The sequence below is a fragment of the Bactrocera latifrons genome, unplaced genomic scaffold (assembly GCF_001853355.1).
Source record: "Bactrocera latifrons isolate USDA-ARS-PBARC rearing strain unplaced genomic scaffold, ASM185335v1 scaffold_136, whole genome shotgun sequence".
Lineage (NCBI taxonomy): Eukaryota > Metazoa > Arthropoda > Insecta > Diptera > Tephritidae > Bactrocera > Bactrocera latifrons.
The window spans coordinates 115045-128970 of NW_017534808.1; the positions used below are offsets into that span (position 1 = coordinate 115045).

The following is a 13926-nucleotide window of genomic DNA, read 5'->3' on the forward strand; positions in this document are numbered from 1 at the left end:
GTCACAGCTTTGAAGTTGTAGATAATTTTGTCTATCTTGTCCCGAAATCCAACGCAGGATAACTCTTGCCAACAGGTGCTACTTTGGACTGAGTAGGCAATTGAGAAGCAAAGTCCTCTCTCGACAAACAAAAACCAAACTCTATAAGTCACTCAACCCGTCCTGCTATATGGTGCAGAGGCTTGAACGATGACAACAACTGACGAGTCGACATTGCGAGTTTTCGAGAGAAAAGTTCTGCAAAAGATTTATGGTCCTTTGCGTGTTGGCCATGGCGAATATCGCATTCGATGGAACGATGAGCTATACGAGATATACGACGACATTGACATAGTTCAGCGAATTAAAAGACAGCGGCTACGCTGGCTAGGTCATGTTGTCCGGATGGACGGAAACACTCCAGCTCTGAAAGTATTCGACGCAGTACCCGCCGGGGGAAGTAGAGGAAGAGGAAGACCTCCACTCCCTTTCAAGCACCAGGTGGAGAAAGACCTGGCTTCGCCTGGAATATCTAATTGGCGCCACGTAGTGAAAAGAAGAAACGACTGSCGCGCTGTTATTAACTCGGCTATAATCGCGTAAGCGGTGTCTACGCCAATCAAGAAGAAGAAGAATTCAATTTTGTTATCAAAACGTTATCATATAGAAAATGTGACTGCAAAAATATTTCCGCATTATTTAATATCCATATATTTACTAATAAAGTATTAATTTTCTTTGATTTCAAATAGAAAATCAAATTGAAATCAATATGCAACAGCAATGCCTCGGTTCAGTTTAAATATAGCATACAATGTCTCTGATTGCTCACACATTAACACATTTGCAAAGAAGTATTCATGTGTTTTAATCAATTGTTAAAGTTCGCTAATTAATTCACAAACTCCTGGGCCAATTTGACAAAAGGTCATTTACCAAAACACAACACCACTTCCGACTGCTGTTCACACCAAGTTTTGATAGCACTATTCTCATATAGTTGAAATCAGTCGCAAAAAAAATAGCAAACGACAAAGTTTTACTGAGCCCACCGTGTTAAGCTTGCCACCAGGCGACGGTGTTAGGCTTGCCACCAGGCGATGGTGTTAAGGCTGCTAGTGAAGTTTCGAAACTATGACAGCATGAAACCAAACACTTAAACATATGAGCAAAGTGGTGCGAGCGACTTGCATAAAAACTAGACATTACTAAGTATTAGAATGTTTGTTACATACATATGTATAAATATGTTAGGAGTATACGCCCAGAAATTAGTAAAGTTTTATGAAGGTACTGCACGGTAGTCGATGATAGTTTGAGAGTGAATAAATGCATGAACATTAGGTTGTTCATAAGCTTTTTTTTTTTAATTTTATAAAACATATTTATATAAAAAATATTTTCGTTATAAATTTATGATTTSAAAAATGCTAAAATCATTATAAATTAAAAAAAAAATATATAAAAATTGCTCGGCAACTATTAAAAAATGTTTCATATATATTGGGAAGTCGAAAAAATGTTTTCGTGTTTTGTCAATATATGCCGTTGCAGTCATATATCTCCAGTGCTACCAATCAAATAGTGTCATACCATGTAGTATTGGAAAGGTGAGATTTTGTGCTTCATTTAACCACTAATTCAGGGTAGTTGAATAAAAGTTATAGCTGTTCAAAAAAAGGTGAATATAAAATAGAAATTCTAAATATTTTGTAACCTTTGTTTAAAAAATGTGAAGAATGTCACGCAAGCAACCAATGAAATTTGTGAAGTTAACGGAGACATTGCTGTATCAGTCGTGTACCACAAAAAGGGTTCGCTCGCCTTCGTTCTGAAAATTTCGATTTATACTGATGTAATAATGTCTCTAGGGAAAAGTGGCAAAAAGTGGTCGACCAAAATTGTACATATATCTTATTTATTGTTATAAATATAAAAAAAATAAGTTGAAGTTTGAATAGAAATACGAAAACATTTTTTCAACTACCCAATATATACTAGTATTTTTTTTCTGTAAAAACGAACTTTCCTAATAATGCAAGCATATGTCTTTCTGAACACCGAAGGCATCATATGTGTTTGTGTACATACAAAAAACCACATATAGAAATACTTTTATATGGATATGCTAAATGGTATTTTTTGTTGTTTTTTTTTTTTTGGTATGGAATCAAGAAATTAATAGCATTATTCAAGCACTGTCTAGCTGTGAGAGAACAGAGCTACACATGGCATACATTCAATACAAATACATGTCAACAGTTGGCGGAGAGGTGTGAGAGCACCAGCTAATAAAATCATTTACTTCTGCTGCCATTCAATAGTCACGCTATACAAATGTTTTCATGCGATGAATTAGTATGCTATTTGAAACAGGACCAAAGCGACTCCTAAGTACTAGGCATTTATTTAACCGTTAGGCAGACAGACAATCCACATATCAGTGTATGGAGGTGTGTAGACGGACTGTGCGGCAGCTAGTATGTTGATTAGGCGGGAATTGGTAGGCTGGCGCGACTCTGCCATAAAGGAAGTTAGATATCAATCAAGAGCAAATAGTGATACAATATGAAATTCGAAATATGCATACCCGCTGGCATGCATGGGTGGTGGTGTGCGTGTGGTAGAGTCTGTTTTTTTGATTGTTATTGTATTCGATTTGTTTTTTGCTGCCTGCTGTCATTATTGCATGATTGACGCGCATTTAGCCGGTATTTGGTTTCGTTGTTGTACATTACTTTGTTGACTTCAGAATTTTTATGTGATTCTTACTTTTTCTATTACTTTTTTTTACTCGTATTTACACTTGCAACATAAGTATATGCACAAATTTAGTTTTAGCCCATTATTTTATTGTCCCTTTCGTTGTTTTTCACTCCGGCAGTGGTAACGAAAACAGCTTCAGGTGTGAAGGTGGCAGCTGGAGGTGGCAATGGCAATGGCAACTGCACCAGTAACGGTGTTGCACGACGCACACCAACCACTGGGCCATCAGACGGCGCACGCCCACCACAAACGGTGGCTAAGGACAAGTCAGACGTCTCGGCGGGCAAGGAGAAGTCAGCATTGCTTACCAACAAATGTATACTGAGGACCATCACCGCGTTTCTGGCGAGCAACAAACGCAACTCCTACAATGCACAAATTCGCGCCAAACAGACGAATAGGCGACGTCGTCAGCGCAAGATGGACGAGTTAAGCGGCAAAATAAATCCGAAATTGTTGGAGAATTTACGGAAAAAGACAAAGTTCACCAAGTGAGTGCAAGTGCATAAGTGTTATTGTATAACGCTTATTTATTTATAAGAAGAATAAATAAAAAATTGTAAGCTTAGTTATTTTAGAGAGAGAACTACATATATTGAAGTAATTGTTACAACATTTTTATTTTATATATTTTTTTACTTTATTACGAGGAAGAGAAAAAGCATCAGTGCTACATGTCGTATGAGTAACTTTTAATTAGTGCAATTAGTTAGTGATGAAGTAGTAACGTATACGCCTCGCCGACACGGATATACAGGCAGTTCAATTGCTACGTATTTTAGGCCTGATCGATTTAAAAATAGCACGTTGTACAACTTGGATTAAGAAACTATAGACCTAAAACCGTTTTCGAGCCAGCGATTATTAAAGCGAATTTTAGCTTGTAAGGATTATAAAAAATTGTTTAAGAGTTTTTTCTAAATATCATATCATGCTATACAAGGTGCGTTTCAAAGCAAATAGGAATCTAGCGTCCCTGATGGCGCCATCTATATGTCGACTGGTGCATTAGAATCTGCTATTTTTATCGATTGGCCAGTGACATTTGATTGATTGGAAGTGAAGTTATTACGTTTTAAGTGTCAGTATGTTTGTGTTATCGGTGCGAAAATGAGCTTCGAACAAAGAGAGAATTAAATTTTGTTTTAAAATTGGTAAAACTTGCACCGAAACTTTTCAATTGATGAAACAAGTTTAATGGCGATAATTGCCTATCCCGTAGCAGAGTGCATGAGTGGTTTCAAGTTTTGAAAGTGGTCGTGAGGACATAACTGACGATCAACATGTGGGCCAATCAAAATCCGTGATCACCGAAAATTCCATCAAAACTGTGCGTGAAATCATCAAAATCAGGCGAAATTATCAATGAAATTCATGGAAATAGAATTGGACATCTCCAAAATATCGATTTATCGCATTTTTACCGAACATTTGAGCTTATGAAAGGTGTGTGCATGGTTTGTTCCTCATAAATGGACTGGCTACCAAAAATTGCTCAGAATCCAACATTCGAAGGACGATTATTTGACCAAGAATCCCATTTTAACCATTAACCATTCCTCGTATTCACTTGATATGGCACCATGCGATTTGCTCCTTTTCGAAAAAATGCGTTTGCCCATGAAAGGAAAGCGTTAGGCAGACGTAGAAGCCATTTAAAAGGCTGAACTTACCTTATATGTCGGTATCCCCAGATCGGATAACTATAGCATTTACACACACATACAACAGATTATTTAGAATTTTTTTTAGATAAAAATTAGATCAGAAGGCAACGGTTTGCTATTCTAATTTAAAGTATTTAACTTTGTGTTAGCGTTTCTATAGAAGCGAACGCCAATTATTTAAAAATAACTTGGAACTTGGTTTTTTTTAATACTTAAGCGAAAGAAATCGTATTTTCATTGGACTATTTTGTTGTGGTTTATCGAAGATAACAGATAAATACTGTTATTTTATTTTGCGGCAGTAAGAAATATTTGTAGAGGCAATAATAGTCTTTTAATTGAAAAATCAAAGTGTCTGTGTAAACAAGTGGATAAAATTGAGCAAAGGGAAGTTCGCAGATTTTTTATATTTTTTAGTTTAAGAGCTTTTTTATGTTTTTTTATTTTTATTTTGGTAGAATGTCGTGTGAAACACAAGTGACAGTTGCAGAAAAAAAATTCAATTGTAACAAAATGAGTGGTCTTTTAACCGCGAAATGTCCAAGCGTTTCAACAAATCTGCATGAGTCGTAGATAATTTTATTAAATTGGGTGTTTGCTATGGAAAAAACGAACGAGCAGAAAGAACCCATACTGATAGGAGATTTTGGAATAGAGAATGGAAAAAAATTTTTTTTTTCGAAAAAATTTAATTTACGACAAATAATGAAAAGCTAAATTATCTCCCAAGAAAATTCCAAAAAGATGAAACTTTGAAGGTTTAAATTATTGAAGCACATCTGCATTATACTTGATTTCTACCAAAATGGACTCAGAGTATTATGTTTAGTTGTTGGATCAAGTTCTGGTGACTTTCGCCGAAGGTTTTGTCGATCTTGAATTCATTTATCAGCAGCATACCGCAGTTGTATATGAATCGCAGAAGACTAAAGAGCTTTCGAAATCCAAACGTATTTCCATTCTTGGCTGATCAGCTATAAGCTCAGTTTTGAATATAGTAGAGAACTTTTGGTCCATGCTAAATATAAAAGTCTTCCGCTGTGGTTGCCTCTTTAAAGATGTTAAATAATTAAGGGGCTGCATGATCAATGAATAGCAAAAAATTAACACCAACTATATAAGACTGTGGGTACATGACGGAATACAATGGAGTTGACAGCTCGAGAAGACTGCAGGAAATGCCTGTGACAGGGCACCAGGAAAACAATGGAGCATCTCTTGTGCACTTGGAAAGACTACGTTGTATGATACACCGAAGAATTTATTGACAGTGAGGCCGCAGAGTCTGTTTAAATTCGCGTCAACGCAGATATCCTAAACCATAACTACTGCTCATGGACCTAGCAACTGAAATCCGTCTGGAATCGGAATTAACCAAAACTTGCCTATGCGTGCCTTATTGGCCTATCAGACTAACCTAATCTAACCATTCGCTAATAAACGCCATGTGACGACGTCTAGAATAAATTATAAAAAATAATGACACCCATATACCTTTTTAAAATAACTGAAAATTTAAAATAAAATTACCCTCTAATTTAATTTGCACAAAGTTAGTGTTTCTAAAAAAGTTTTTAATTTAAGCCATTTAAATAATATCTAATAAAATTTTTCTGTATATCTTAAAAATCGGGAAAATCATGTTTTTATAATTAATTTGCATGGTGTAGTAGCCATTATTTACGTTTTTGCAATATTTCAACTAAACTTAAACTTGTTGCTTTTTCCGATTTGACTCGACCATAAATAGATATTATTTCTTTTTTTACTATTTATTTTATTTTATTTTAAATTATTTTCAAGGTCAGTTATATACAAAATAAATGTTTCTTTATAATAGAAAGACTGTGCTTTCAATTGATGTTACGTGGCGTATAAGCAACTTCTGTACGGATATTTTACCAAAAAACCTTCGATGGACTTTATTGAAACCAATCTGATTTGTTATTTTACCTACAAATATTTTGATAAATCTCTATTGAATTATTATTATATTTTTATTTAATTACTTTCAGAGCTGAGATCGACGCTTTGTGTCGAATCTATCGAAAACTCATATCAAATTGTCAATATTCAGCAAAAGCATTAGCCACCGGTAGCTCCAGTGCGGCAATAGTAAAACCGCATGCAACAGTGGAGGTAAAAATATACGCAAAATGATTAGAAATATACTAAAACATTAATTTAATGCATTGAACTTATTAAATTTTGAATTCAATAATTACAGTAAATATACTTTATTTTATGTATTCTCATTTACTTATCCTCAATACCCACAGGGAATTGATCGCGTTGTGTTCCGCGAACTGCTGCACAGCACATTCGATATTGTAACCGAAGAAATTCTCATGGAACGCTTATTTTGTTGTTGGGATCGCGCACACGTGGGCCTACCATTACGTTTGGAGGGTTGGTTAACCGGCTTGTCGATATTCCTACGTGGCTCATTAGCCGAGCGCGCAAACTTTTGCTTTCGCATTTACGATTTGAATAGTGATGGATTCATCACGAAGGACGAGATGTTTACATTGTTGCGTAATTGTCTTATCAAACAACCGCAAGACGAAGATCCTGATGAGGGTGTTAAGGATTTGGTAGAGATTGTGCTGAAAAAATTCGACTTGGATAAAGATGGCAAGGTAATTTATACTAAAAAGTACCAATACTGTCAACTTATTAAAAAAAATTTTATGTTTTTTATATACTCCATTTTATGTTTGTGTTAAAAGCTTATTTCGAAATATGTTTGTATTAAATAATAAAAAAAGTTATAATAGTTTTCTGGTTTTTAGGTTTCCATAGAAGATTTTATGAGTACTCTAGAGGCCGAACCCTTGCTGTTGCAAGCCTTTGGGCAATGCTTACCATCTGAGACGGCCACTGTTTCATTCTTTTCAACATTACAAATATAAATTTCCAGTTCTACTGTTTTAAACTTGTTTAAATACATTAAAATATTTAACAATATATGTACTGTAAACAAAATATTAGCTTAGACTATTACTATGGTTAGAGAACGTAGAAAATGTCAAAGTTCTTGCAGATGTCTCGTAAAGTACACAAGTGTCCTATACAAGACCTTGATGCCGATCGTTCAGTTTGTCTGGTAGCTATATGCCATAGATGAGCGATATCAGCGGTTCCGACAAATGAATAGCTTCTTGGGGAGAAAATTCCAGATATCTCAAAAACTTAAGCACTACTTTTCGCACATATATCGTCAGATGGAGAGCCGAACATGATTATATCGGCTTAGATCATTATTCTGATAATGGCTGATATTTTATTTATATATTTATAGGGTTTAGGACATATCCTTCTACGTATTACGAACTTCGTGACAAACTTAAAATACCACTATAAGCAAAGAGGCATAATGTGACAGGTAAAGTTCACTTTATTAGAAAAATTTGTATGACTTTTTCCAAAAGGGAGGGAGATAGTTTCAATTTCCATGCATGTGATGTGGTGTGCACTCGGCTTGCTCGGTTACGGGGAATCAATTAAGACACAGCATTATCCCTTGTGGAGATACAGCCCAAATGATCTCAGATCTATCCTAACAAGCTTTGGAGCGTCATGAAATTTTGAAAAGTCACCAACTTGATTTCACTTCATCACAGCTCAAGCAGTCTGCAGGTTTTTTTCTCTATAGCTTAGGTTAAACTTGGTGAAAAGAAACCTTAGCAAAAACAGGGAAAAAAAATTTCAGTTCAGACCACGTAGGTTGATTTTTATGTTTCGGGATTTTTCAACACTAGCATTGCAATCTGGAAACTGGCAATTTTGTCGACATTTTTGATGTTATAAAGAGTTCAAACGAAATTTCAAATATACATTGCCGCCAAACCCTTGAATTAAATCACGAGCATTTTAGCGTAATTATTATACCCTGGACAGGGTCGGAGACCCTATAAAGTATATACGAGGTGTGTTCACCGGGTTACGTATATTCGAATTTCGAATTTTTTGTGGCGTTATGTTGGTACTCATGTCTCTCACTTATGCCGACAAGCTCGGCCATTTTGAATGTTCATTTAATTGTTGACAGCTGCTTTGCTTGCACGTGTTTTGGATCGCCTTCGATTTCTACCTATTCAAAAAAAATGGATCAAAGAACCGGTATCAAATTTTGTGTGAAAAACGAAATTAAGTGCGCGGATGCATTCCGAATGTTGACTGTGGCATACGGAGAAGCTACCTTGTACCGAAGCAACGTTTATCGGTGGTACTYAGAAGGCCGAGAAGATGTGACAAAAATTGGCTTTTGCACCACGATAACGCCCCTGCTCACACATCGTTGCTTGTGCGCGACTTTTTGGCCAAAAACAACACACTAATGATGCCGCAGCCACCGTATTCCCCAGATCTGCCCCCTGTGACTTTTTCTTGTTCCTTAAACTGAAGAGGCCCATGAAAGGACGACGTTACGCTTCTCTTAACGAGATAAAGACGGAAGAAAGGAGAAGATAAAAAAAATGATTTTTTGAAGTGCTTCGAAGATTGGAAAAACCGTTGGCACAAGTGTATAATATCTCATGGGGATTACTTTGAAGGGGACAAAATAGATATTCATGAATAAATAAATAATTTTTGAAAAAAACACAAAATTCGCCATACTTTTTGAACACACCTCGTATATAAATGATCAGTATATCGAGCTGAGTCGATTTAGCCATGTCCGTTTGTCGGTCCGTCTGTCTGTCTGTCTGTATATATACGAACTAATCCCTCAGTTTTTAAGATATCGTTTTGAAATTTTGCAAACGTCATTTTATCTTCAAGAAGCTGCTCATTTGTCGGAACTGCCGATATCGGGCCACCATATCATATAGCTGTCATACAAAGTGAACGATAGGTATCAAGTTCTTGTATGGAAAACTTTCACATTTCACAATGTATTTTCACAAAAGTTGACACAGATTATTTTCTAAATCAACAATGTAATCTTCGAAGAAATTGTTTAGATCGGTTAACTATAGCATATAGCTGCCATACAAACCGAATGATCGGAATCAAATGCTTGCATGGGAAAGTTTCGCATTTGACGTCGTATCGTCACGAAATATTGGCATGGATTACTGCTTAAGAGTGATATGATTTCTTTTCAAAAACCAAAAAAAAAAACACACTAGCTTTTAAGGAAACTAAAATGTTGTGTTAAATCACAACTTCTTTGAGGCCATTCAAAATCATAGCTTTTGCACCACTCAGATGAAAGTGAGACTCGATGGAGAAGATTATTTTGTTGGATTAAATAGTGGAAAACGAATTTTGATAATAAATTTGAATGATTTGTAAACGTTACTCTTTAACTAGTGAAATTGCAAATATTACTGAATATGATGAGAAAATATTAAAGACTAAAAAAATAAAAAATGCCCTAAACTAAACTTTCAAATCATATCATCCCTATTGAAAAACTTTTTAGCAGAATATTTCTATCCACAAGTAAATGTTTATTTGAAAAATGTTGTGAAATGAGTTCAAAAGTTATGTTTATTTTATTAAGTAAATTTCCGAACTTTAAAAATATCGAGCAAGCTCTTTGTGTATCACAATGCAAATTGTTGAATATTATATTTCAGAGCTATTGTTAAGAAAAAACTCATTAAATCTGAGCCTACTTTAAGCAACCAAACTGCCAAACGCCAAAAAGGTTGCCAGTAGCCAAATGGTTCACCAGTGTCATTAATAGTTATGCATACTCATCCAACCCCGACGAAAGGCAGCATGTTGCATGCGTCATGCAAGGTAATAAGCGTGTGTTTCAGCGGGGCCAGCCAACAACAAACAACAACACAAAACAACAGCAGTATAAATAATCAACTAGTTATTGCTACATGTGAACAAAGTGGCGCACTCAACGGAGATCAACAGTTCGCAGATCAACACGTCAGGGTGTGCGGTACAAACACGGTGATACATATACACTTTACACACATATATATGTAATTTATGTAAGAGTACTAGCACAACAAAGCGGCAAGCATGAATTATTTGTTTTTATCTTTTTTTTATGGCTTTATTAAAATGTGAATGTAAATGGAAATTGAAATTATTGCCACTTTGCAAATACATGATTTCAGTGGGCACGTGTACCTGCGTATATGCGTACGTAGTAATACATATATATATGCAAATAAATAACTTTTTTGTTCATATGTAACTTTGTGAATCAAATGTAGCAGGTTCATGCACCTACCTTTGAATTATTTAGAACAAATTATCATACATCAAACACTGTTTTGCATACCTAGACGCATTAATATACAGATATCTATACATATATACAAAAAAAAAGTACTGTTTTACTTCCAAAGACATATAAATATACACACCCACCCATCCATCTGATCATTTGTGACAACAAATTTGTGCACTTGAACATTCTCTAGGCGCTCATAAGTATAGCTTGAGGTGTCGCCGTCGATTGCGAAAGTAAATTTTATGTCATAGTTTCGCTGCCTTATTGTTATTGCTGTTTTTGTTTTTCCTGATCATCATCATATTCATCAAAACAATCAAAATAAACGTCACATCAATTTGTTTCGGAATTAATTTCGCCGTTATATGTGTGTATGTGTACCTAGAATGAGCAACGAAAGGGACTTTGAACGCTTGGATTACTGGCCAATTGTTTTTTATCCAACAACAACGACGAAAAAGTTATAAAACAAAAACAAAGAAGAAAACCGAATGATTTGTTGCTGCATCAAACCAGATTCAATTTAGAAAAAAAATAAGGCACGAACAGCGTGTCAGTTACCATATATTTACATATATGTAAGACTATATGTTTATTGTTGCGCTTGTGTGTAACATGTGCGGTAAACTATTTATATTGCTTGCTATTTAATGGTGATGCAGCCCGTTTAATGTCATTAAAAAAGTGTTTTTGGTGTTCGCTATTCAATTATGTTACTAATATTCTATGGAATATAGGCGTTCGCTATAAACTGTAACTACTCAAGAATATGTCTACAAGAGAATTTTTCAAAACTCAATTAATTTTCGGAGATACGTAAAAGCTTTTGCTGATCTCCAAGAGCTTTTTTCAAAAAAGACTTTTTGCGGTGACAACAATATCTCCAAATTATTGGATTACCTGAAATTAAAAACCCACACAGATTCCGTTAAAATAATATTAAATTTAATAACGCAAATCGAATGAATAAGCAAAGAAAAATTTGTTGACAAAATGACCATTTCTAAAAAATCGATTTTCGACCAAAATTTCGGCCGGAACAATATGATATTAATTTTATGTGTGTGTTCTTGTATATGTGTACATTAAGAAAATAAAATAAAAAATTGATTTTTTTTTGAAAATTTTAACTTCTACAGTTACAGCCCCTTAAAGAGTCTTTTACTCTATTCATATGACAAAATTTTTATTTTGTTTTTAAATTTGGAAACAGTCAAAAGTGGAAATTTTGAAACCAAAAAAGGGGTACACAAATTTTTTTACTCAGTTGCCATTTCATAAAAAATTATTTTTCCAAATTTTCCTTAGAACCAAACATTAATATTTATTTTATTTACATTAACATTTCTTTTCACTTCATCAGCTGTTAACCTCACTTTTTATCGTAAAGTTTGACATTTTTTATGGTATGCGTACTCAGAACGATTTGACATACGGGCGTTATTTTCGTGGTTTACAGTAACCCAAAATATTCTTCACGACCAAAAAATGGAATTAAATAATTTACGTGCGATTATATTTTACAAGTATCGATGTGGATTAAATCATCAAGAGTGCATAGATGAACTTCAATCCATTTTTGACGATGGAGCTTAATAAGCAACCAGTATTTATCGATGGTATGGTGAATCCAATCGAGGTCATAGAGCACTACAAAACGAATTTTGCAAACGTCTTCCAAAATCAGTTGTTGTTCCGTGATCCGCTGATTCCGCTGTGCAAAAACCAGATGCCAGATCGTCATGTGACCTATCGTGAGATTGAGACAACTATGGGCATTAACAGTACTAGCATACATTCAATATGGCATGAACATGACTATAAAAAAAACTTGTTCACGGTGGATCCCACACAATTTGTCGATTGCTCCAAAAGAGCTCATTCGAAATACGTCTGTGACTTTGTGACCGGTGACAAAATGTGGATTTGCGCATATGTGACCCGGTGTGTGTAAATAGCAGGCGACCATATGGGTGTTTCAATATCCAGCCGAATCATTAAAAAAACGCAGAACAGTACATTCTGAGTGGCACACAACCATTTGTTTGTCAGTTGTCTTTCATCGCCTGAAAGAATTGCGTTCTTGAACATTTGTTTGATGAGTCGTGCACCTTATAGTTCTAACTTGGTACCGAATGACTTCTTTTTAGTCCCGTCCGTAAAAAATAAACAAAGTCAAAGTTTTTCGACAATTCAATCTGAGTGCGGAAATTTGCTTCGAAAATTGGTTCTATAGATCTTAATGTTCCGTCCGTAAAAAATAAACAAAGTCAACGTTTTTCGACAATTCAATCTGAGTGCGGAAATTTGCTTCGAAAATTGGTTCTCTAGATCTTAATGAAGAATATCTTGAAAAACTAAAAAGCGACTGTCGATGTTTAAAATTTGTTTTGGCTCTCGAATCCCGAAATATAAAAGGCAAACTACGTATGCAAAGTTTTGTTATCAAGAAGCTTCTTATATAAATTTTCACTACGATGTAGAAATAATATGGCCCTTAATTTTAAACAAAGAACTAGGTCAGGTAACAAATAAAATATTCTAATATTTTAAGAATGCATATAGTTATAATCGAGTATATTATTATACATATGACGACGCTTCAGCTTTAATGAGCTCCGAAGGGCATCTGTCAAGTACATATATTTAATTAATTCTTATCTATGATACATTTTTTCAACTAATCTTTCGAGCAAATTTGCCACATAATGCAGGTAATTGTTTCATCTCATACATTATTTTGAGACTTTTAGATAGAAAGTTCCTAAAATTTCTTCTTAATACCTGCTTCAATCGGAACTTATTTTGTGTGTAATAAAATTTTATGTTAAAAATAGTTTATTTGCTGCAAAATTTTATAGTCTCATGGTGTTTTGGCAACTTACGGCACTTATTCGTTCCAAAGCACGATTTCACTCGAAGAACTACCGCTATTTTCTCAGGTTCATATTAAAGTGCTAGACTAACGTTATTACGAGTATATTGATACATCTCGTAAAAAGTCGAGTTCCTTTCTCTTTCTAAAATTATTAATCATTCCTCAGCCGATCATCCACTCTATGGAATAATATTTAATTTAATATTATCATTTGTGTCTTACTTTTCTGTTAAGTAACCTTAAAGATTTGTAAAACATGTCTTCCCTTTTTGCGTGCGTGCTTTAAAGTTCATCTCCACAGGTAAGTTAGTATGTATTAATCTGTTTCTATAGAGTTATAGCTCTTTGAAACCATTTCAAAATTGGTGATAAGCCTCAAAAAGCTACTTCAGTGGCATGATCGTTTGTATACAAAGTACAATTTTACT

At 34.7% G+C, this 13926-nt stretch overlaps 1 protein-coding gene across 2 annotated transcripts in view; it reads left to right on the forward strand.

The window, feature by feature from the left end:
• LOC108965169 (EF-hand calcium-binding domain-containing protein 1-like) overlaps positions 1-7343 on the forward strand; it is a 10980-nt gene extending 3637 nt beyond the window's left edge. For both annotated transcript variants that reach the window (XM_018927388.1, XM_018927387.1), the window contains exons 2-5: positions 2864-3236; positions 6428-6551; positions 6692-7051; positions 7205-7343. In XM_018927388.1, coding sequence (XP_018782933.1) covers positions 2864-3236; positions 6428-6551; positions 6692-7051; positions 7205-7324 — 977 coding nt within the window. In that variant the 3' untranslated portion in view covers positions 7325-7343. The remainder of the gene's footprint in view (positions 1-2863; positions 3237-6427; positions 6552-6691; positions 7052-7204) is intronic.
• Positions 7344-13926: the final 6583 nt, after the last annotated feature.